This window comes from Mustela erminea, chromosome 7 (assembly GCF_009829155.1).
Source record: "Mustela erminea isolate mMusErm1 chromosome 7, mMusErm1.Pri, whole genome shotgun sequence".
NCBI lineage: Eukaryota > Metazoa > Chordata > Mammalia > Carnivora > Mustelidae > Mustela > Mustela erminea.
The window spans coordinates 64650612-64676159 of record NC_045620.1 but is presented as its reverse complement, the minus strand read 5'-3'; the positions used below and the strand labels follow the sequence as shown (position 1 = coordinate 64676159).

At 42.0% G+C, this 25548-nt stretch overlaps 1 protein-coding gene across 1 annotated transcript in view; it reads left to right on the top strand.

Annotated features, from left to right (window-relative positions):
• SLC3A1 (solute carrier family 3 member 1) overlaps window positions 1-25548 on the top strand; it is a 47977-nt gene that overhangs the window by 21323 nt on the left and 1106 nt on the right. The window contains exons 5-10 of the mRNA XM_032351872.1: window positions 2773-2898; window positions 12779-12898; window positions 15041-15165; window positions 16992-17187; window positions 19397-19564; window positions 20415-20531. Of these exons, the coding sequence (XP_032207763.1) occupies window positions 2773-2898; window positions 12779-12898; window positions 15041-15165; window positions 16992-17187; window positions 19397-19564; window positions 20415-20531 (852 nt within the window). The remainder of the gene's footprint in view (window positions 1-2772; window positions 2899-12778; window positions 12899-15040; window positions 15166-16991; window positions 17188-19396; window positions 19565-20414; window positions 20532-25548) is intronic.

Here is a 25548-nt window from a genome sequence, read left to right as displayed (position 1 = left end):
ACTTCAAAGGGAGAGCAGAAGTCATCAAAGCTGCCTCTACGTTTTTTTCTTTTTAAGATTTATTTATTTTAGAGAGAGAGAGAGTCAGCAGGGGAGAGGAGTGGAGGGAGAGGGAGATAGAATCCCAAGCAGACTCTGCGCCCAGTACAGAGCCTGATGCAAGACTTGATCTCGTGACCCCAAGATCACAACCTGAGCCAAAATCAAGAGTCAGACGCTCAAGTGAGTGTGCCACCCAGGATCCCCAACCTTGCCTCTCCTATACCCACCTTCTTCCTACTCACTTCTTCAATGGCAGAAGCCAGGTTGGTCTTGTCTGGGGTTTCTAGACTTACCAATAAAAATCCGGGAAGCCCAATGACATCTGAATTTTAGATAAACAATGTGTAGTTTTTTAGTATAAAGTATTGCTTGGGACATACTTATACTAAAAATTAATGCATTATTAACCTGAAATTCAGATTTAATTGTACGTCTTGTTTTTATCTGGCAACTCTACCCCTGCCTCAGGCCAGTCCCTCTGGTCGCCATCTCTCCTGCTTTCTGCAGAGCCTTTTGCCCTCTATCCTCTGATCTCTACTCTGCTGACCTTCTCCATAAACTAAGAGACTGGTTTCTAGGCATTAACTTCTGGATGAACCAAGGGCACTCAGATTGACATGTATCGAGGCTGACAGTGTAGTTTTTTCCCCATCAACCTCTTATACCCCCATTTGAAAGAATAGTACTAGTATGCAGCCTGGTGAATAGCAATCCTGGCAGTGTTAGCTCCTTAATTTTTCTTTTCTCCAGTCTGCATGCTTGTTAATGTTCATGATAATTAGCAAACATTTACTGCCACACTTACTATGTGCCAGGTTCTGGGCTAAGTGTGTCATATTCATCCATTTAACCTACCCTGCAGTCCTGTGAGTTAGGTTTTAGTTCCTGTTTTGCAGATGGGCAACAGTAAGCCCTGTGTCCTCGGTCACACAGCCAGTAAATGAGAGGGCTAATGACTGCACAGTCCAGCTGCACCACCTGCTTTTAAAAATTGCCACCCAGGGGCGCTTGGGTGGCTCGGGTGATTAAACATCCAGCTCTTGATTTAAGCTCAGGTCGGGATCTCAGGGTCATGGAGTCGAGCCCCATGATGGGCTCTACGTTTAACAAGAAGTCTGCTTGTCCCTCTCCCTCTGCTCCTCCCCCTGCATGCTGTGTCTCTCTCAAATAAATAGATAAAAAGCTTTATCTCTTCCTGATAGGACTGTAACAGCCTCCTCTTCTGGCATCCAGTTTTTCCATCTTATCTGTTCTCCACTGTAGCTAACATTGTAGGTTTTTTTTTTCTTTTATAGCCTAATAGTTGATACATACAAAAAGTTGATACATACAAAAATAGTTGATACATACAAAAAATAGTTGATACATACAAAAAGATATGTATTATGAGAGATGTATAAACACCCTGTGTATAGCCATACAATGGAATACTACTCAGCCATAAAAAGAATGAACTATTTTTTTCCAAAGATTTTTATTTATTTACTTGAGAGAGAGATTGAGCACAAGCAGAAGGAGCAGGAAAGGGAGAAGCAGACTCCCCGCCGAGCGCAGAGCCTGATGCAGGGCTCGCTCCCAGGACCCTGGGACCCTGCCCTGAGCTGAAGGCAGATGCTTAATGACTGAGCCACTCAGGCACCCCCCAGATGTTCTGTTTAACAAGAAATGAACAAAAGCCCAAGCTAGATCCCTGAGGAATGGTCACATGGAAGGAGCCCAGGTGACTGAAACGGATTCAAGAGTCAAGCTCTGGAGTCCCAGATGGGAGCACTCCTCGAAAGAGGCGATCAGCCCCCAGGTCAAACTCGGCTGGGCACCAACACTAGAAGTTGCCAGATTTCTTTTATTCCTGAGAGCTAGTTGAGTTTTTAAGTGGATGATTCTAATAATTTTCTGAGATATAATTTAAATATTCACTCTGTGGGGATTCAGACTCCAAGACCAGGGACGTCTGGATGGCTCAGTCAGGTAAGTATACGCCTTCAACTCAGGTCATGATCCCAGGATCTTGGGATTGAGTCCCGCATCGGGCTCTCTGCTCAACAGGAAGCTTCCTTCTCCCTCTACCCCTCCCCCTGCTTGTGTTCCCTCTCTTGCTGTGTGTCTCTCAGTCAAATAAATAAAAAAACAAACTCCCAGGGGCACCTGGGTGGCTCAGTGGGTTAAAGCCTCTGCTCAGGTCATGATCTCTTGGGATCGAGCTCCGCATCGGGCTCTCTGCTCAGCGGGGAGCCTGCTTCCCTTCCTCTCTCTCTGCCTACTTGTGATCTCTGTCTGTCAAATAAATAAATAAAATATTTAAAACAAAACAAAACAAACAAACAAAAAACCCCTCTAAGACCAGTCGAATGTGTCTTTCTCCCCAAATGACCATCATTTGCATCACTTCACAAACAGGAGTTCTGAGCCTGGATAGAAGGTTCAAGAAAATATGCTAGAAATGTGGGCTCTTTAATTTGGCCTATTCTGCATTTGAGAGCATTGGTTTTCCATTCTGCTTGTCATGAACAGCTTCTACTCTACAAATCTATCCCAACCACATTTGTGCGGCACTAGGCCAGCGGGTGGCATTTTAAGGAATTGATTTATCCAGTGTTCTCCCTAGAAAGAAAACTTAGAGGATTTGTGCTCTCAGCCTGCACAGGACCAGGGGTGGTAATGATCATTTCTTTTCGGGCAGTGCCATTATATGAATGCTAAGTAAGTGACTTGCTGGTTTCTGTTTGCTAGTTAAGTGTATACGGAAACTCCAGTTGGCACTTTGACGAAGTACGAAACCAGTGTTATTTCCACCAGTTTTTGAAAGAGCAACCTGATTTAAATTTCCACAATCTTGACGTTCAAGAAGAAATAAAAGTGAGTACAGATGCCCACACAGTCTTCTCCACTGCATGGGCGTTGAAGTGGTTATTTGACACACTTGATGTTGAACAATAAGTGTTCAGGCAAATCCAAGTACTGTGATTAAATTCTGTGATTATGGAGTCTGATGCAAATATAGATGTGGTGGTGGTGGTTTTTTCCTCCCTATCACCCAGAACAGGTTACAGGGGTTGGAGGCTGAAATACCTGGTACCTTCGCCCCGAGGTGCCCCTCTGCCTGGGACATTGAGCCGATGTAGTGAGATAGGCAGATTGTGGACTCTGGGGTCTGAACCTACATCTGGACCCAGCCCCACTGCTGGCTATGGTGGGCCCCCGGATGATGTATTTAGCTTTTCTGTGTCTCTGATCCCTCATCTATGAAACATGACTGATGGCAGTACTTGTCTCCTGGGCTCCTTGGAAGAGTAGAGGAGATAACCCATGCGCAGCCCTTCTGTATTCACTCAGTAAATACTCACTTACTGTCTGCTCCGTGCCAGGTCCTGTTCTCAGCACTGGGATTGCAGTGTGAATTAAAGAAGCTGTGCTCTCAAGGAGTTCCTTGTAAACCGAGGGGAAGACAGACAATTAGCAACTAAATATAGAACATGTCAGGTTATCCCTCAGGGGAAGGAACATCAGAGTGCCTGGCAGAAGTTGGTTTGGAGACCTCCGTATGTTGAGGTCCTGTTTGGACAAAGACCCGAAGTTTGAAGGGGAGCCCTGTGGAGATTTGGGGGAAGAGAATTTCAGGCAGAAGGAAAAGCCTGTGCAAAGATCCTGAGGTGAAAGTGTGCTTGGTGTGTTTCAGAAATGACCTGGAGGCGGGTGCAGATGGTTGCCAGATAGAGCCAATACACATGCAAGACTCCAAGGCAATTTTCATTTCAGATAAACAATGAACGACATGCCATTTGGGACCTCCTTCTACAAAAATGTTACTCATTGCTCATCTGAAATGAAAACTTAGCTGGGCATCCCATGTTTTATCTGGCAAGCCTACCAGAGCACTGGAGTGACAAGAGGGAATGTTAGGGGCAGAGATCCCCAAAGTGGGGTGGGGGTAATCCCGCAGGGCTTGCATGCTGAGCTGCTGAAGCTCCCTCTGCAGCCCCTCACGGGACATTTCCTGTCAGCTCGCACCGGGTGGCAGCTCTAACAATACCCCACCAGGAATTCATGATAAGTGTCAGCTGTGTTGTCCTTGCTGCTATGGCGACAGTGGGCAGGAATTTAGGTTAGTGGGGTAGTGCTCTGCGGTAGGTGGGGGGGGGGGGCTGAACCGAACAGAGAGCTGTGCATCCCTGGAGTATGATTCAGGGGTTTCACACCTTCACAGGGTTATGCAACCATCACTCCTGGTTCCACAACCTTTTCTTCACCCCAACAAGAAGCCCCATACCTGTCAGCAGACACTCTCCATGCTCAAGTCCCCGCCCCCCAGCATGGGGGCATCCGCTCATCTCTCTGTCTCTGTGGATATGCCTGTTCTGGACATTCCGGATAAACGAAATCCTACAATATCTACCTATATGTCAATGACATGTATCTGTTTGTAATCTATATTTATCAAATTGAGGAACTGCCCAGTGGCACCATTTTCCACTCCCGCTGACTGTGTGAGCATTCCGACTTTCCGACGTCCTCAGCCACACTTGTTATCGTCTGTATTTTTGAGTACCGTCATGCTAGTGGGTGTGGAGTAGTGCCTCGCTGTGGTTTGTTGTTCCCTGATGGCTAGTGATGTTGAGCATCGTTGCATGTGCTCATAGAGTTTATTTTTATTTTGTACATTTTAAATTGTTTTAAATTGTTTTCCTGGTTATCTATGTATTTCCTTTGTTGTTTGTGCCTTTAGTGTCATTTGAAAACCATTGCCTAACCCAAGGTCCTGAAGATTTTCTCCTATGTTTTCTTCTCTGACTTTTAGAGTGGCAACTTTTACATTTTAGGTCTCTGATACATTTTTTTAAATTACTTTTTATATATGGTGTGAGGGGTCCCACTTAATTCTTTGGCATGTGGCTATCCGGTTATGTGTGGGTTTTTTAAAAAGATTTTATTTATTAAGATTATATTTATAAAATATAAAAAATATTTAAGATTATTTATTTTTAAAGATTTATTTTTTAAGATTTTATTTATTTGTCAATTAATTATTATTAATTTAAGATTGGGAGAATGAGTGGGAGGAGGGGCAGAGGGAGAAGCAGACTCCCTGCAGAGCAGGGACCTTGACAACGGACTCCATCTTTGGACCCAGGATCAGGACCTGAGCTGAAGGCAGACGCTTAACTGACTGAGCCACCCAGGCGCACCCCCCCATTATATGTGTTTCAGAAAGATTATTATTGGGACACCTGAATTGGGCTCCCTGCTCAGCAGGGAGTCGTCTTCTCCCTCCACTTCTGCCCTCCCTCAGCTTGTGCTCATGCTCTCTCTCTCTCTTTCAAACAAACAAAATCTTAAAAAAAAAAATAGGGGTGTCTGGGTGGCTCAGTTGGTTAAGCATCCATTTTTTTTTTTTTTTTTTTTAGATTTTATTTACTTATCTGACAAAGACACAATAGACACAGTGAGAGAGGGAACAGAAGCAGGGGGAGTGGGAGAGGGAGAAGCAGGCTCCTTGCCAAGCAGGGAGCCCAACATGGGGCTCAATCCCAGTACCCAGGTGTCAGGGCCCGAGCCAAAAGCAGAGGCTTAACAACTGAGCCACCCAAGTGCCCTGAGAAACCAATTCTTGATTTCAGCTCCAGTCATGATCTCAGAGTCCTGAGATCAAGCCCCGTGGCAGGCTCTGCAGTTAGGATGCCTGCTTGAGATTCTCTCTCTCTCCTCTCCCTCTGTCCCTCCTCCAGCTCCCCCCTCTCTACTTACAAAATAACGAAATACAAAAAATCTTTTAAAAAAATGAACATAAAAAAGATTATTATTTCCCCATTGAACTGTCTTGGCACCCTTTTGAAAATCAGTTGGCCATAAATGTCAGGATGTGGTTCTGGACTCAGTTTTGCTCTATTGAACTATAGGTCTGTTCTTCTGCCAAAAGCACAGTGTTTGGATGAGTGTAGCTTTATAGGAAGTTTTAAAGCTGGAAGTATGAGTCCTACAACTTTATTCTTCTCCTTCAAGACTGTTTGGCTATTTTGGGTACTTGTATTTCTCTACCTGTTTCACCCATCTCCTATCCACGTCCCCTTTGGCAACCACCAGTTTGTTCTCTGTATTTAAATTTCTGTTTTATGTTTATTTGTTTTGTTTCTTAGATTCCACATATAAGGGAAATTAGGTGGTATTTTTCTTTGGCTTACCTATTTCATTTTATTCATTTATTCATTCATTTATTTATTTTTAAAGATTTTATTTATTTATTTGACAGACAGAGATCACGAGTAAGCAGAGAGGCAGTCAGAGAGAGGAGGAATCAGGCTCCCTGCCGAGCAGAGAGCCCAATGTGGGGCTCGATCCCAGGACCCCGGGATCGTGACCTGAGCCGAAGGCAGAGGCTTTAACCCACTGAGCCACCCAGATGCCCCCTATTTCATTTTATGATACCCATAGGTCCCATATAATACCCATAATACCCATAGCATAGTACCCACTAGGTCCATCCATACCATGCAAATGGCAAGATCACATTATTTTTTATGGGTGAGTGTGCATGTGTGTTTGTGTGTGTGCGTGTACGTACGCACACCACATCTTTATTGATTCATCTTTATTGATTCATCACTTGGGCTGCTTTTCTATCTTGGCTGTTGAATAATGCTGTAATAAACATAGAGATGCATGTATCTTTTTGATGGTATTTTCATTTTCTCTGGGCAAATATCCAGTAGTGGAATTACTGGATCATATACAGTCCATATGAATTTTAGGACCAGCTTGTCAGATTCTGCAAAGAAGCCCACTGCTGGGATTTGAGTAGGGATTGCCTTGAATCTGGGCATCAATTTGGGGGGGAATATTGCCACTTTAACAATATTAAGTCTTCTGATCCAGGAACAGATGTCTTTTTGTTTGTTTAGGTCTTTAATTTCTTTCAAGACTGTTGTAGTTTCCAGTGTACAAGGCTTGCATGTCCTTTGTTAAATGTATTCCTGTAGACTCCTTAGTTTTAAGGCTGTTTTTACTATACATATTTGATGTTTCCCAGAATTTAGATGAATTGCTTTGGGATCTGTTCTAGAAGTAAGTACCAAGTCAGGGCAGCCTTGTCCCATTGGGGTTGGGGAGTGGTGAAAGGGGACAGACACAGCTACTAACTAGGGGTTAGTTTTAAACATCTTTGGTGGAGTGTGGACTCTTTTCTCCATCACCAAAGATCATTTACACACCCCGAACTGCACCTTCTCCCCAACCTGCCCTCACACACTTACTGGGTGTTTATTTTGTGCCAAGTGCTCTACCTGGATCATCTCATTCAATGATCAGACCAAACCCAACTTAGGAGATATCCGGACCATTTTACAGAGAAGGAAGCTGAGGTTGAAGAGGGAAAGTCACCCACCTGGGGAGTGACAGAGCAGGATTCAAACCTAGAGTCCATGCTCTTCCCCACAACGCTACTTCTGACTTGAGGCCAAGCTGGTTCTGTCTCTCTGCTTCACTTTTCCTACACAGTCTTTTCAAGGGGATTCAGTTGGGAATTCATAAATGTAAGTGTAGTCCAGTGGATTTGTCCAGGCTCCTGGTGGCAACAGGGATGGATGGTCTGAAGATGTTCAGACAAGTGTGGTCAACTTTGACAAAATGTGCCAGCCAGTGCATTAATTATTTTTTTGACTAATCCAGCTGTTCCCTTGCAGGCCTCCAGGCAGTGGAGTGTGTGAACAGGAGCCTTATTTACTAGTCTCAACAGGATTAGAGTCCTCTGGGGATGAATCATTCCTGCCCCCAGTTGAAGATTGGACATTTTTGCAAGGCTGGTATAAATTTGGGATTAGCAGTAGATAAGAAAGGCAGAGAAGCTCTAAGGGAAGGCTCTTTGCTCCTGGGGAGCAAAAGGGAAGACTTTTTAGCATGAAGGGAACTTTCCAACACCCATCTGTCCCCCAGTAGCTCTTATCTCTGCAGGAGAGCTAAGCAGGTTAATAATTTGCAACTCAGGGAGTTTGTGGTGGGGGGAGGCATTTGGATGACTCCTGTTTGCATTCCAGCTTTCACTCCTGGAGACATCTGGCTCCGGCTCGGGATGGAACCTTGACTGCAAATGTCAGCTCTGCTCCTACCGAGCATGGTGTGGGCAGCTCCATCCAAAATAAAATGGACTCATACCTGCTTAATAAACCAGCTTTATGCTTGCAGATAATACCTGGGCTATTACTGTACCTCCTCTATGCCAGGCACTTGGGTATAAATCCTTAACTCATTGAACAGTGTGTATTCAGTAATGACCACATGCCAGAGGTAGGATGTTTGGTCAGCTAGACACACGCTGTAGCCTTCTTAAGCCTTCTATCCCAAGGGGGGAGGGAGACAATGAAACGGGCAATTATAGTGAGGTGTACTGAGTGGTGGTGATTGTAGGAGGTAGGAGTACATAGGGCAGGCAGCTGACCTGGACGTGAGTGGGAGAGAGCAGGGAAAGCTTTCAGAGGGTGTAGTGATACCTAAGAGATGAGCCAAGTGAAGAGGCTTGGGGCGGAGGGTTTCAAGCAGAGGGAGGGCATGGATCAGGGACATTGGAGGTGCTCGGAGTCGTCCCATATGGCTGGGACATGGTATATGGAGAGAGAGCTGGCTCAATGAGACTAGAGGGGGATGAGGCAAGGTGAGGAGTTGGCTTTACAGGGTCTTAGGGAAATCATTTTCCATTTGCATTTTGGAAGTCAATGACTTTGCAGAAGGGGTTTGAGTGGGGCAGGTTTGGAGGAGAAAGCAGAGGAAATGGGTAGGGGTGCCAGACAGTACTAATTCTGACGCTGCTACTTACTAACTCTATGACCTTGATCGAGGTACTTCATCTCCCTGTGCCGCAGATCCCTCCTTAGTAAAATAGGGACAGTAATGGCACACACATTGTAGGGTTGATTGGGGAGATGTGTTTTATTTTACTCTAAGATTTTATTGTTTGAGAGAGAGAGAGAACATGAGCGGGGGTGGGGGGTTGGGACAGAGGGAGAGGGACAGGCAGACCCCCTGCTAATCAGGGAGCCTGACACAGGGCTCCATCCTAGGACCCTGAGATCATGACCTGAGCTGGTCAGATGCTTGACCGACTGAGCCATCTAGGCGCCCTGGGGTAAGTGTTTTAACCTCTATAAGCCATATAAGTCATCGTGTCCCTTGTTATTTGAATGCTTGTTAAATAATCAATATGTGGGTAGATAAATGAGTAAATACTGTCATGAAATGGAGCATAAGAGCCCCCAAAGAGTGCTAATATTTAAAGGGCTGCAGAGTAGACAGAGAAGAGTGGCAAACGAGGAGCAGGTATCTTGAAGCCAAGTGATATGTGTTTTTCTGGAAGATGAGTTTGGTCAGCAGTGTCAAACACTGCAGAGAGATCAGGTTATATAAAGACCCACATGTGGGGCACTTGGATGGCTCAGTGGGTTAAAGCCTCTGCCTTTGGCTCAGGTCATGATCCCAAGGTCCTGGGATCAAGCCCCGCATTGGGCTCTCTGCTCAGCAGGGAGCCTCCCTCCTGCCTACTTGAGATCTCTCTCTCTCTCTCTGTCAAATAAATAAATAAAATCTTAAAAAAAAAAAAAAATATTCTCTCTTGGGAAAAAAAAAAAGACCCACACGTGAATGGACTCTAGCAGCAATACCTTTAGTCCAGGGTGGGTTGGTGAGGTTGTGCAGCTGATGCACAGTGGGGAGATGGGATGGTATCTGCATGGGGCAGAATCCTGAGCTCTTGATTCTTCCATCATACCCTGCTCCTGGAGGAGAGAGCCAACAATTTTACTAAGATTTCTGAACAGCAGTAGAGTCCGTTTTCTTTCCTTTGCTTATAAACAGAGGATGTAGTTTTCCTTCTGTACTTCTAAAGTATCCTACATTTTCTTCTTCCTCCTCAAGATGGACGCCATGGGGTTATGTCAGTTGCAAGACGATGTCTTATACACACCACATGTAAGAGCAGAGCTTTTCTATTTCCCAAACTAAGCTTTTCAGGCAAATGGGCCCAGTAACTTCACAAGGAAAGGTTTGCCTCAATTGTGAACTTGGATATTAGTAATGCTTAATTGATTGCTTTTTTTACTCAGAGCAGTGAGTTAAGGAGAAAAGAATGGAAAGGTGCCCAGTAGAAAAATGGGGACTCTGTGATGTCACGGGAGTGCTACAGGAATTGGGACACAATGTACTGTCCCAGGAGTCCCATGGCGCCTTGGTGGGTCACCCAGACCTGGCGGAACTAGGCTCTGTGCCCATTTCCACACCTGGCACCCCGGGAGAGCTTAACTGGAGTAAAGAGAGGGTTAACGATTAAGATCTGGAGCTCCCTTTTCTCACCTAGTTGGGAGAATAAATAGCACAAAGCAAATTATTTTTCAAGAGCAAATTTTGAATTATCTGTCATTTACAATGACTCTCAATAACCATCCAGCTTTTGCTTTTACTGTTTTATCTCCTTAAACAATGACAGTATCTCTTACTGGACTAAAGTGGAAAACCCCTGCTGGGGCCCGAAACCTTTGCTGGGATACATATTTCTCATTTTTTATGGCTGGGTCAATGGTTAGCAAGGCTAACTATTCCCAAAAAGAGGATACCACAAAGAAAGCAGATTCCCCTCCACCCCCATCCCTCGTAGGAAATCAGTGCTCCAAAGCTTAATGTTTACAACGGCGTGGCGTTTAATGTTTCCCCACGTTTTTGTCAGAGGTGGCTGGGGTAGATTACAGCTATTTGTGTCGTTTCCTGCCCCGCCCCCAACACCTCCGGTGTTCCCTCAAGTCTAGCGCCACCTGGGGGTGGACGCGGGTTGTGTGGGGTCCGAAGTTCGTGAAAATTTGGGACCTTCTTAAAACAGTGTAAAATTAGAGTGTTTATTTAGAATGGAGAAGAAGGTAGATAGGGAGGGGCCCAAGTAAGTGAGGGGTCCTGAAGCTTAAAGCTTGTTAGCTTCACGCTGAACTGACCCCTGGGGCCACTGAGACCATTCTCAGGGTAGAACACATTAAGGGGCATGTTAATATCTGTTGACTTCTCTCTGGACCTCGAACCCATTGCTCTCACTTCCTGCCGTCCTGCTGCACTCACCTCAAGGGCAAATCCTGCTATTTCACCTTTTCTGTACTACCATGTTCCTCTCCTTTAAAGCTTTATCTACCTGTAACTTAAATATTTTTTCATTACTATTTGATATCTACTTGGGGATTCTAAATAAATTCAGGAGACCTAGGGCCAGGTCTGTTGTATTTTGCTCATCGCTATAGGGCTTAGCTAAGTGCCTGGCCCATAACCGGAACACAAATACCGAATGAATGAAAGTATTTGGTAAGAGTAAGATGATAGTGAGAACAAATTTGTGGGTTTTGTGTGGCTAGAGCCAGCTTACCGTTATTTGGTTCAGTTGTGTCCATGCTAAGATTGTAAACAGTCTGCTTTTTGATTGGAAAATCATTTTCAAGCTTTGTTATTTAAAAATGTCACCTTAAAGTGACCTGACTTCAGCAGTGCTAACCCTTGCATATAGCCTGTAAGGAACTCTCGAGACCCTTGAATGGCAGCACTCTGGAGACCCCATATTCATATGTAGATACAAGAAAGACTTCAAAGGAAACATGTGATTTGGGGGATAGTCTTCATTTGGGAGCTTTGCGTCTGTTGCCCCCCATAAATTTGGTACTTGAATCTAGTACTTTGAATTGTGGACTGTGTGTTCTAATGCTGTATGTTCCTGTAAAACCTTCCATTTGGCAAGGGATGAGCTGAGCAAAGTCAGGAGAGCCACTGTTCCTTTGCAGAAGGGCAGCTTGTAGTTGATGCTCCAGTAAGGGCCAAGCTAGGAGGGCTGGGGAGCTGAGACCTAAGCCCTTTGGCTCTCCAAGGCCACTTGGTCCTCCACCTGCCCTGATATATAGGCCAAGTCAGTCTCTGCCTCTGTGCTTGGCCATCCTGTCCTACAAACAGTCCAGAATGTTCTTTGTAATCTCACTCCCTGAAAAAACTCCCACTGGTCAAAGTAGAACTAACTCTTCTTTCTCGAGGTATGTCTGCTCATGTTAAATTTATTCTTCTTGGAGCTCTAACACCCTGCAAAGGAATCTCCTTTCATGATGTTGAGCTACATACACCCCACCTTGCATTATTAGGTAACTTGCTCCTGTCCCCAATTATTCTGTAGATGCCCTGAAGCCAGGGAACATGTACTTTTAGTGTCCCAACAGTATCACAACATGTTGGACTAACTTGGGCTTGATACTGTGTACTTTCACTAAGGACCTGGGTGCTATGTCAAAGGCAAGGGAAACAAATGAAAACTGCAGTCTTTCCTTCTAGAATCTCCCAGTCTGGTGGAAGAACCCCTCATGACCTGATGCTTAGCTGGTTATTTTCTCTGTTTGGAGTGACCTTTAGGGAACTGGGGGTAAGGGGAGAGAGATACGTTCCCAGTTTCTCCTGAGTCCTTTCATTGTGGCTTCATTCCTTTTGAGTGATTAAGCTTTGTAAATGTGCTCATAGCATAGTTACCAATGTAACATTCTGGATTTGAAGTTGAGGGAAGTATGGGGGTCCCAAGTTCGTTATATTAAGACACTGCTATGCCTAACCGGTAAAAATATACTGTGTGAGTGCTGTGCTTGCTCTGTATGTGGATTTGGCTGTTTTATGATGGGAAGACATTACAGACACACACTTTTATTAAACATTATGATGATAATGTAACCAAAGGATTTTGCTTCTTTATATTTAGGAAATTATACAGTTCTGGCTCAAAAAAGGTGTTGATGGCTTTAGTTTCGATGCTGTTAAATTTCTTCTAGAAGCAGAGCATCTGAGAGATGAAGCCCAAGTGAATAAGGCTCAAATACCGGTAATGTTAAAACATTATGTTCCCCCCTTTCTGAAAAATGTCATCTGTGTTTTCTTTTTTAGCATGAGACAACAATGACCAGAGATGATAATGTAGTTAAATTTATTAATATATGCATCTGAATTTAAAGCATAGTTTTGTTTTTTTTTAAGTAAATTTCACATCCAGCATGGGGCTGCACGGACAGCATGTGCTTTCAATCTTCAGGAAGTACAAGAGTTTCAAATCCATATGCCTAGATGTTTCCATCCATTGGTTCCCTCTGGTATAGGGCATCCTTGAGGAGTACTTTGGTGACAAGGGTTCTGAGGGCTGGACACTGGACTCTGCCAACAGCTATAACTACTCACTGTGATTTTATCATCTCATTCAAGCTACAGTGAGGAGGCCTATTAATTCCTCAGGTGCTTCTGTAGTCGTTAAAGGACACACAAAAGGGAATAAACACTTGCTGAGTATCTACTATATGCTGTGTGTTAGGACAGTCCCTTCAACTCTTGCAAGAGCTCATGAGAGACATTTCATGATCCTCATTAGGAAATCTTAGAGAAGTTAATTTTTCAAGGGTGGCAGCGATGATAAATAGAATTGCAAACCAAGCATATCTCACTATAGAGTCTGGCCTCTTTGTGGTTCCACACCAGTGGCTCTCACCTTTCCCCCCATGTCATGCATGAGAACCAGGACGCCACTGTGCTCTTCTGACCACCACTCTACAGACACTCTATGTTCAATGGAAAAGTAGACAGGAGTCCTAAAATGGGTTTCAAAATAATGGATTTGTAGATTTACACAATGGAATAGTATACATCAGTCAAAATAAATGAACTACAGTGACACACAATATGGGTGAATATTAGCTGTATAATGTTTAGTGAAAAAAACCTTAAATAATTATAGCATGATGCCCTTCTTATAAAATAAAATGAAATTGTTGTTATTACCAAGTATCTAGCTTCTGTCCTGAGTAATAGACTTATGAGTAATCTCATTAAACCCAGTCAGTTAACCAAAGAAAAGGTGGCAATGCAGGGACTAGTTACAAGAGCATGTCATGAACCAAAGGCTGTTTTTTGTAGGGTAGGTAAAGCACATGATTTCCGATATAAAAAATGAAGAAAAAAAAAATGGAGCCGGAAAGTGTTTTATTAGTTAGTCCCAAAGAGACGCACTTATCTTTGGAGAAGAAATCTCAAAGTAACCTTGCTAATTATGATGAAATGTAAGAAAGGCATATGTTTCCAGTTATGATCAGAACAATAGGTTTTGTGTGGCATTCAAGAAAAAAACTAAAGAAAAAGTTATTTCAGGTAGAGAGCGAAGATTCCAAAAATTTTAAATATTCTTTTTTTTTTTTTTTTTAAAGATTTTATTTATTTATTTGAGAGAGAGACAGTGAGAGAGAACATGAGCGAGGAGAAGGTCCGAGGGAGAACGTGGAGCTGGGAGACCGATGCGGGACTCGATCCCGGGACCCCGGGATCATGACCTGAGCCGAAGGCAGTCGTCCAACCAACTGAGCCACCCAGGCGTCCCCAAAAATTTTAGATCTAGCAAGTTCATTTACTAAAAAGGGGTCCACTGAATGAACGGCAATGCAGGTTTACACTGTCTCATCTGTCCATGTCCCAACCCAGTAGAGCCTTGGCTTGTGTTAGACAGAATCTTTGACTTTGGATTCTAGATTACTGTAACCCTAGGAAGACACAGAATGAGTATCAGGAATAATTACTGAAACCCTGGCAAAGTGGCTCTTTACCACTTCTAACCTTTATTCTTACTATTACACTTTGGACAGAAATTTTGTGAGCAGATCAAGCATAGGTGTAACAGTGAGTTCTATATATTTGCTTTGCTTTTAGGTGCAACATTTAGGAGAATTAAATGGGAGAGGATTCTGCTAAATAGACTATTGGTAGTTAATGGTCAGATGTTCAGTAAAGTTTGTTTACTAGATTTACAGTTGATAATAGTCATGAATGTTATTCTCCAGTCACAAAACTCAGTGAAAGTCTTAGGATCATCTTTCAGGTTGTATGCCTTGGCTTGAGCCCTTTGAAGAGACAGTCTATATTCGCATAAAGCCAGCTATGGACATCTGACATGGGAAACGATGGCAGCTATGCTTTTCTGTCTCCAAAGGACACGGTGACACATTACTGGGAGCTGTACCACGACTTCACAACCACGCAAGTGGGAATGCATGACATTGTCCGGAGCTTCCGGCAAACAATGGACCAGTACAGCAGGGAGCCTGGGAGATACAGGTAATCACAAGACACACTTCTGTTCTTCAAAGGCATAGGGTGTGACCTGAAGTTAATCCTTCACAGCCAGGCCTTCTCAAGAGGTTTAAGCTATTTAACAACCCCCCATGACTACAGTTTATTACAATTTGGTTATGCAGGGGCCTACTATATTCTTTTGTGTTGCTTAACTTTGATTTCCAGTTTCCTCTTTTGTAAAATAATGCCCATCACAGTACTTATTTCACAGGAATTTTGTGAAAATCACTCAAAAGGTAGCATATAATCTAAAATCTTTTAAAAAAAGATTTTTTTATTTGACAGAGAGAGATCACAAGGAGGCAGAGAGGAAGGCAGAGTGAGAGGGACATGCAGAGGAAGGCAGAGTGAGAGGGACATGCAGGCTCCCGAGTGGAGAGCCAGATGCAGGGCTCGATCCCAGGACCCTGAGACCATCACCTGAGCTGAAGGCAGAGGCTTAACCCACTGAGCCACCCAGGCACCCAAGTAGTCTCTTTTTATCATTACTATTTGGTCTATTAGTGTCCAGGATACAGTATGAATTCAAATGTTTCAGCTAAGCTGCTAGTAGGTCACAACGGTTTACTAACACAGCTTTGGAATCAGATGGACCTAAAGTAGCATTCTGTGTAACAGCTGTGTGACCCTGGACTGGTTTGCTGACAAAAGTACCATTTTCTCATCAATGAAAAAGTGACAGCAACACCACATCAGGGTTTTGTGAGACTGCATGAGATAATGTAGATGAAACACTTAAAACTGGGACTAACACATAATAAACAATAAATCTATATGTATACAGATCTATATGTATACAGATCATCCAATAGCATGAACAGAAATAAAGAAAATTCTCCTCCTTAAAGTAGGTCCTCTGATTGCTATCTCCATTCTATAGATGAGGAATCGGGGACTCCAAGCTGTGAGACTCCAGTCACAGACAGTAATGGCAGGAATGGGACTGGAACTGAAACACCTGGGCTCTAGATACTATGCACTTGCACTTACCTCAAACATGTAAAGCCAGCACTGATGTGGGTCACTGAGGCTAATGTGTCTTTCCCTGACAGTGTTTGCTTTTTAAGTAAGCTCTACACCCAATGTGGGGCTTGAACTCATGACCCTGAGATCGAGTCATGTGCTCTACCAACTGAGCCAGCCAGGAGCCCCTAGAGTGCACCCCAATAATAAAGTGAGACTTTACAGGGATTCCTGTACAAGAGGTTTCTGGGGAAAACCCCCTTACATGATATGCAAACATACACTATAGATTCCAAGCAGAACGATGAGAACTGATGAAGTCTTCATGGAAGTTACGGAGTTTTTTTGTTTTTTTTTTTTAAAGATTTTATTTATTCATTTGACAGAGAGAAATCACAAGTAGACGGAGAGGCAGGCAGAGAGAGAGAGAGGGAAGCAGGCTCCCCGCTGAGCAGAGAGCCCGATGCGGGACTTGATCCCAGGACCCTAATATCACGACCTGAGCCGAAGGCAGCGGCTTAACCCACTGAGCCACCCAGGTGCCCTGGAAGTTACGGAGTTTTAATCAGACTTAGGAAGGAGAGAACCATATTGACTGAGATTCAAATGTGTTCTTTAATTCTTACACACAGCCTAGTATTAGGCTAGTCCTTGGGTTTATTGTCCATGAGAAATGAGAAATCGTCCAGGTGGCCCAGCATGCTATTACTTGGCCATTTGGCTTGATTATGCTTCCCAGTGAGTCCAGCCAGATACGGTTAAGTCAGGCAGACTGAAGCAGCTGCAGAATGCTCCCCAGTCTTCTGAAAGGCCCTGAGGACACTGCACCCTGCTAACTCTTCCAGGTTCATGGGGATTGAAGCCTATGGAGAGAGCATTGACAGGACCATGATGTACTATGGGCTGCCTTTTATTCAAGAAGCAGATTTTCCCTTCAACAATTATCTCAGTAAGCTAAACACTCCTTCTGGGAACAGTGTGTTTGAGGTTATCACATCCTGGATGGAAAACATGCCAGAAGGAAAATGGCCTAATTGGATGGTAAGTCCTCATGCCCGAGTCAGGATGTCTGGTGCCGGTGTGCTTGCTGAATAGTCAGCCCTCAAATGAGGGGTATGTCTGTCTGTAAGGGACCTTAACCTTTCCTTTAATCGGTGATTATTTAGTAAGCCAGGCCAGGCCAGGCCTTTTTTGTTATTTTTCATTTTTTTCCTTCTGGTTCTCAGACTAGATAATCTCGATTGCACAGTGTTCAAATCTGTCAAGCCCATCTAGTGAACTTCTCCTTTCAGTGGTCATACTTTTTCAACTCTGAAATTTCTTTCTGGTTCTTTTTCATAATCTTTTTATTGATAATATCTATTTGATGAAACTTGTCCTCACACTTTAAATTCTGTGCTTTTAGTTCTTTGAACATAAGTGTAGTAGTTCATTTAAAAATCTTTGTCCACTAGTCCAATGTCTGGACTTTTGTTTTTTGTTTTTCTGTTGCTCTGCATGCCTTCTGTGTTCCTTTTTGTTGCTGAAAACTGGGTATTTTAAATAATTTAGTAATGTAGGAAATCCCATTCTCTCCTCCTCCCCATTGTTTGTTGTTGCTATTTAATTTTGTAAAATCTGTGTTCTTTGTTGGGTATGGCTACTTGGTGAGTTTGTTTATTGTAGGTTAATGATTGGAAGAGATTCCTGAACCGCCCTGAACCACTCATTCCTCCAGCAACGGCTGGACTGTGGTGTGTGTGTGTGTGTGTGTGTCAGTGTCAGTCAGACTTTCTTGAAGGCCAGTATGGTCATCTCTTCCCCAGCTTTTAAGGTTTTTGGTCAGTCTCTGTTGAGCCCCAGTTGGTACCACCACTTCAGGCAGGTGTGATGCTAAACAACTGCTGATTGTTTCTGCCACATACCTTGGGGATAGGGGATTTCTCCGATGAATAAGAAAAATCCAACTAAAAGTGAGTACTAGAAAGGTCAAATAGTGACAATTCTCTAAATGGAGCTTTTGGTGAACTCTAAACTTATTCTGCCCCTCCAGTGGCTCCTGTTTCATAGCTATAGTAGTTCTAAGACTGAGGTTTTCAAAGCTATCAAGGATCTGAGGGGGATGAGTTCAAGGCCTGTTAAAATGACACAAAGCTTGATGTTTTTCTTGAATAAATGCTTCTTGGATTGTTGAAAGCCTTTAGTTAGTTTCCACAGTTCTTGAGAATCCACAGTTTCTTATCAAAGGCTCTCAATAAAATAAACAGAGGCAAAATTTGACTTCTCTGGTCATAAAAATAGAAAAGTAGCTTATAACGGTCTATACAAAGATAACTGTAAAGACAGTTTCAGTACATCTTTAAAAAAAAAAAAAAAAGGCAACCTCCATCCAAGTTCTTATTCTCAAGGGCTGGTTTTGCATCATACCCTGCCTTGAGTAAGTGATGGAGTTTCTCAGAGAGCTTGTTTCATCATTTGTAAAATGAAGATAATACCTGAAAATGGAGGAGGGCAATCAGATGTAATGTAGGCATGAAAATATTTTTTTAAAATTTATTTAAGTAATTTTTATATCCAACATGCGGCTCAAACTCATGACCCCAAGACCAAGAGTTGCCTGCTCTTCTGAGGGGGCCAGCCAGATGCCCCGTAAGTACTGTATAATAAAAAATAGTAAAATGCCAGGCTATTGAGATTGAGTTGTGGTATATCTTAACAAAAGCTATGATGTTGTAAGGACTAGATAATATGAAATTAGAGCATTTAATAGAAATACCACATTTTAAAATAGAAAGCACTTCAGAAAATTTCCTCTTGGACTATGTACTTTTCTCTACAGAAGTTGATTTATCTTTAAAATTTGTTTTGAGTATTTCAAAAGACACACACACACACCTCAGAAATCTCTCCTGCTTCTGTGCTTTCCACCTCTTCCCTCCTTCTTGTGTTATGGGAGAACATTTTCGTTTCCTTCCTTGTCCATATTCTCTTATACAAATGTGTGAAAATACTAACATGCACCCTCCTAAATTTTGTATTTGCAATAACTCTCTGAAATAACTTGTTACTACTATCTTGTTAATCATAATGGCCAAGACAGTAAATTGGTCAGTTGAACAGTAAGTATCAGTGTTGGGACTCAAATCCAAGTCTGCTGATACCAATGTGTACCCACAGCAAACTTGGTTTTATTGTCTAATGAACTTTTTGTAGAATAAATATTCCAGAAAACTGTATACTGAGCTGTGTTCTTGAAGTATCTGCCTTTCAGATTGGTGGACCGGACAACGCCCGGCTGACTTCTCGTTTTGGGGAAGAATACGTCAACATCATGAACATGCTTATTTTCACACTCCCTGGAACTCCCATAACTTACTATGGGGAAGAAATAGGAATGAGAAATATTTTAGTCACAAATCTCAACGAAAGCTATGATGTTGTAAGTTAACATTATCTAACTATGTGAAACTAGAGAATCTACTATTCCTATTCTACTGCTGAAAATTAGATTTCTGCTTTCCTTTCTTACTATCATACAGCTCACTTGCTTGTGTTTCCTAAGCCACACAACTGAATTGTAGAGCCCAGGAATCTACATTTTAAAGATGTTTTCCAGCTGATTCTTAGGCACACTAGAATTTGAGAATCCGTGTTTTGAGTTTGGAACATTAATTATAGTGCTTGTCTGTAGTGCCAGACTTCATCTGAACACAGCACAGGAGATTCTTCCTTTCATCTGGACAAATGTAAATGCACAGCTTCAGACTTGACTGGTTTTTATTATTTTTTGTTTGAGGCTATGGGTTTCAAAATTGTGTTGTTGGGTGAACCTGTAATAATCTGTATGGTTAGCTCTCAATGTAGAAGATCCAATTTTCCTAACTTTGGGTGTGTGCTTTCATGTGCGATCACCAGGCTGGGTAAAGAGGACGGCACTTAGGCTTACTTGTACGTGCTGCACACCTGAACTCACCATCACTGCACCATGGAATGAACTGGCAGTGATACATCTTGAAATCCTACATTGCTCATTCTTAGGGAAAAGCAGTAAAAGACTCCAAGCATGTACCGAAGTCCATTTACTATAGTTTATTGAAATTCAAGATGTCACTATTTTCCAGTTAAAAGTGTGAAGCTGGCTTACGTACTGAATATTTAAGTCTTTTCATTATGAATGCTCACGAATACAACTATTAAAAAGAAATACAGGAAATTAAATAATTATGAAGTAGATCATGCCCAAATGACATTTCTTTTACTAACTAAAGTACTGTTTTCTTTTGACACAGAATACCCTCCTCTCAAAGTCACCAATGCAGTGGGACAATAGCTCAAATGCTGGTTTTTCTGAAGCCAGTCACACCTGGTTACCCACCAATTCAGATTACCATACTGTGAATGTTGATGTAAGTATCAATGAAAATGTTATAGTGATTCCAGAAACAGGATATGAGTTTCTGCGCTGCCAACATATACTCACCATGAGGGTACCTAAAACTTTAACTGATGTATCTTTAAGTCAATCACATAGACTTCTCTTATAGTTAAGTCATGTTTTTGTGAAAATACAAACTGGTACAGAAGTGAACCATTGTACTGAATATATATATATATAATTATTCACTGGAATTACTTAAAAAAAAAAAAAAGGAGCTCAAGGCTCTTAAAGATTTTATTTATTTCAGAGTGAGAGAGCATGAGCTGGGGTGGGGTGGGGTGGGAAAGCAGACCCCCAACTGAGCAGGGAGCCTAACATAGGGCTTGATCCTAGAAGCCTGGGATCATGACCTGAGCTGAAGGCAGATGCTTAACCCACTGAGCCACTCAGGTGTCCCCTAAGATCTGTTAGCTCTTAAGGAAATTTTATGGAGGTCTTTCAACAAGCTATCTGTCTTCCTTTCCTGACCTCAAAAGGAAGGAGAGGAGGAGATCCATCAAGACTCTTTACCTGGAGGGGCGCCTGGGTGGCTCAGTGGGTTAAGCCGCTGCCTTCGGCTCAGGTCATGATCTCAGGGTCCTGGGATCGAGTCCCACATCGGGCTCTCTGCTCAGCAGGGAGCCTGCTTCCCCCTCTCTCTCTGCCTGCCTCTCTGCCTACTTGTGATCTCTCTCTGTCAGATAAATAAATAAAATCTTTAAAAAAAAAAAAAAGACACTTTACCTGGAGAAACCAAGACATGAGTAATTCCCAACAGTAGCTGTTCTGGAAAAGCACACCCTTTGGCTTTTGCTCTTTTGCCTATACTATTTTCTGGTCTCAGGTGATCAAGTTTGCCAAATTCTGCTGAAATTGCTGGAATCTGTGCATTCCTGTTTAGAAAATTTGTTTGCTCAATACATTTCCTTAGACCAGAACAATAATGAAATGGCTCCAGATGGAATCATGTACTAGTGAAAACGGGTCACTGGAAAACTCAGGAGAAGAGAAATTACTGGCATTCCATGAGAGGCAAAAATTTCCCCTTATCCCAATTTACTATTTGGTAATTTTAAATTACCAAAGTATAGCTGACACACAATGTTATATTAGTTTCAGGTATACAATGTAGTGATTCAGCAATTCTGTACATTATTCAATGCCTGCCACAGTCACTGTAGTGTTCCCGGGTTATTCTGTTTTAAGCTTCATGCAAACCCTCCTATGCCTACAACTCCCTGCTCTCCACAGAGACTTTTGGGATAGTATTAGTTTTTGTTTTATATATTCATAGGTCCTTGAAAACAAAAATATGCATTTTAACATTTGTGCTTTGGCTTTAATACATCTCTTGATTTTTCTTATGTATAAAATGTATACCAGAAGATGTGCAAAATGCAAATTAAGTTGTTTCCTCTAACATTCACCAAGCCTTTCAAATGATTATGAGTAATATTTGGAGGGATGCTGAATTGTAAGAAAGTTACCAAAAGTCAGGCAAGGCTATTTATTTATTTATTTATTTATTTAATTTTTATTTATTTATTTGACAGAGAGAGAGATCACAAGTAGGCAGAGAGGCAGGCAGAGAGAGAGAGGAGGAAGCAGGCTCCCTGCTGAGCAGAGAGCCCGATGCGGAACTCGATCCCAGGACCCTGAGATCATGACCTGAGCCGAAGGCAGCGGCTTAACCCACTGAGCCACCCAGGTGCCCCAGGCAAGGCTATTTAAAATACATCCATAAAAGCCCTAGAGATAAGAAAGAGTTTAAGTAATTTATAAAAGAAAGTAAAATTAAGCTTCCCATAATTACTAGAGGTAGGCAACTGAAGACAAGGAGTATCAGAATGCAAAAGGAAATGATCACCAAGAGCTGAGAAAAACTGAGATGAGAGACACCACTCTTAACACTGTAGAAAGTAGAGGAGATAGAGCAAACATAAGACTTAATTACTGGCATACTGTTTTATGGAGTCTCTTGATTCTTTGCTTAGGGGTGTTGGCTCAGTTGGTTGAGTGTCTGCCTGTGGCTTGGGTCATGATCCAGGTTCCTGGGATCTAGTCCTGCAATGGGCTCAATGCTCAGTGGGAAGCCTGCTTCTCTGACAAAAACTAAAAAAAAAAAAAAAAGTTTTTTTGTTTTTTAAGATTTTATTTATTTATTTGACAGAGATCACAAGTAGGCAGAGAGGCAGGCAGAGAAAGAGGGAAGCAGGCTCCCTGCTGAGCAGAGAGCCCAGTGTGGGGCTCGATCCCAGGACCCTAAGATCATGACCTGAGTTGAAGGCAGAGGCTTAACCCACTGAGCCACCCAGGCGCCCCTGACAAAAAAAAAAATCTTAAAAAAAAAAAAAAAAAAAAAAGATTAGGTATCTTAGAAATGTAGAACATTGTGAAACACTGAAAAAGAAACCCTAATTAGTGTGCTGGAAGACTGACCCAGAGACTCCCCCCAGATTGCACTGTAAAAAGGCAAATAATAGTGTAAAGAGAAAAATGTTGATACTTCTGGAAGAGAAACCAGAAGGAAACATACAATCCAAGAAATAAAGAAAACTCAGATATTTATCTTTTCTAGAATGGTAAGAATAAAGGCAGAAGCCAAAACAGATTGCCCAAGCAAAGGACTGAGAGTTGCACTGGCTTGTCTAGTGGATCCTAGAACACCTTAGAACTTTAATCTTTAAAGCTGTGATCAGAAACTTGATTCTAAACCTATAATCCTAAATCCATTCCAATAAGCATTCAAGAATATAGACCTAGAAAAGCAAGGACCCCAATTTTTTCCATATATAGCTACTTTCTGAAAGAATAATCAACTCTAAACAAAAAATGAATCTAAAAGAAAGACATGATGTGGAGTGCTGGCTGGCTCAGTCAATAGGACATTTGAGGGACGCCTGGGTGGCTGAGTTGGTTAAGCAGCTGCCTTCGGCTCAGGTCATGATCCAAAATGTTAGTTCCAGGTCAGTTCCAAATGTTAAGTATATTTTAAAATGGTTATTATGATTTTAAGGGTGGAATTTTCCTTCTCTCTTTATCTGTCTTTATTTGACACGGACAGAGAGGGAGAGAGCAAGCATAAGCAGTGGGAGTGGCAGGCAGGGGAGACGCAGGCTCCCCAATGAGCAAGGAGCCTGATGGAGGCTTGGTCTCAGGACCGTGGGATTATAACCTGAGCCAAAGGCAGCCACTTAACCGACTGAGCTGCCCAGGCAATTTTCAAAGAACATTAGAAGGAAAAGTATTATATATATCAGATCAACTTGATGCTAAAAAGGATGAAAACAATAGTGCAATTATAAATGAAAAATTAAAAAAAGGCTGAGACAGGGGGTGCCTAGGTGGCTCAGTCATTAAGTGTCTTTGGCTCAGATCATGATCCCAGGGTTCTGGGATGGAGCCCCGCATTGGGCTCCCTGCTCAACAGGAAGCCTGCTTCTCCCTCTCCCACTCCCCTTGCCTGTGTCCCCTCTCGTGCTCGCTGTCAAATAAATAAAATCTAATTTAAAAAAGGGGGGTGCTGAGACAAAATCTGACATAAAAGACATAGCTAAAACAATTAAAAAATTAAAATAGCTATGGTGGCTATAGCTATCAAACAAACAAAAAAATGCATATAACCTTTGCACTAGTAATTTCATTCTGGGAATACCTGTGTATGTGGAAAATGATGACTCTGGAAAAAGAGTCAGTTGAATAAATTATAGTTAATTTATGTAATTTATATAATGGACTAGTATATAGCTTTTAAAAAGAATGCACTGATATGAGACCATCTCTAACATATATTAAATAAGAAATAGTGTCCATCATGGTATCATCCCACTATTTGTACAATGAAAAAGTATACCTACATACGTTTGCAGAGGCATAAAATGTACTACGATACATAAACAGTAATAGTGTCTATTTCTGAGAAAGGAAGTGAAAAGCTAGGGGACAGTGTTAAGAAAAACCTTATTTTATATATTCCTCATAAACAGATTTTATATTGCATGCATTCCTATTAGAAAAATAAAGTTACAAAAAGCAGGTGTGGAAATATTTAATAGCAGACAAAATAGAATTCAATATGAAAAGCATTATGACACAACTGCAATTTTCAAAAATTGATAAAAGAACATTCCACTACAAGTCATGAATCTATGCATCTAACAATAGCTCCAAAATTTATAAAACAAGTACTACAAGAAATGCCAAGAGAAACTGACAAATCCACAATTACAGAGACATGTCAACATACTTTTAGGAAGTAGACACAAACAATAGTTAACACTTACTGGGCACTTCTTCGTGAGTGGCACTGAACTATGCTTTTCCATGCATTATCTAAGGCTATAGAAAATGTTAATAGTAGTTTGACAAGTCATATACATATACCATATACATGTACCATAAATACCTTTGTACCTGATAACAGAGAATAAACATTTTTTTCATTCAGCAGATGTTCACCGAAGACCACACATTAGGCACCTGCCCCCAAACAACAATGATAACAGCAACAACAGCCACCACCACCGCAGTTAACAGAGTCCAAGGAAATGAACACTACCACTGATTTGGCAATAGCTCTTATGAAGACTAATTTGGCATTATGTATCAAGTGTTCATATTCTTTGACACAGTAATTATTTTTCTATCCTAAATAAATAACCCAAAATATGGGGGAGGCACTAAAAATATGAGAGAACATTAGAAAGCTAAATGTTGAAATGAGAGAGATGGTTAAGTATGGTATATCCATCCAATATAATATTTTCCTGTTATTATTAAGATGACATTTTAACATAACAGAAGATGCCTGAAATATTAAAGGAAAACACAACATTAAATTGTTTATGTTTTATATAGCTGTGAAATAAAGCCTAATCTTCCTTAATGGACAGACATTAAGAAGTATGATTTTTAATTTTCCCTTTAGGCAGCATTTTGCTTTGCACCTTTTTGCGACTTTTGGCTTACCATCAGCTATGCAAGGAACACACTGCTAAAGTTAAAGC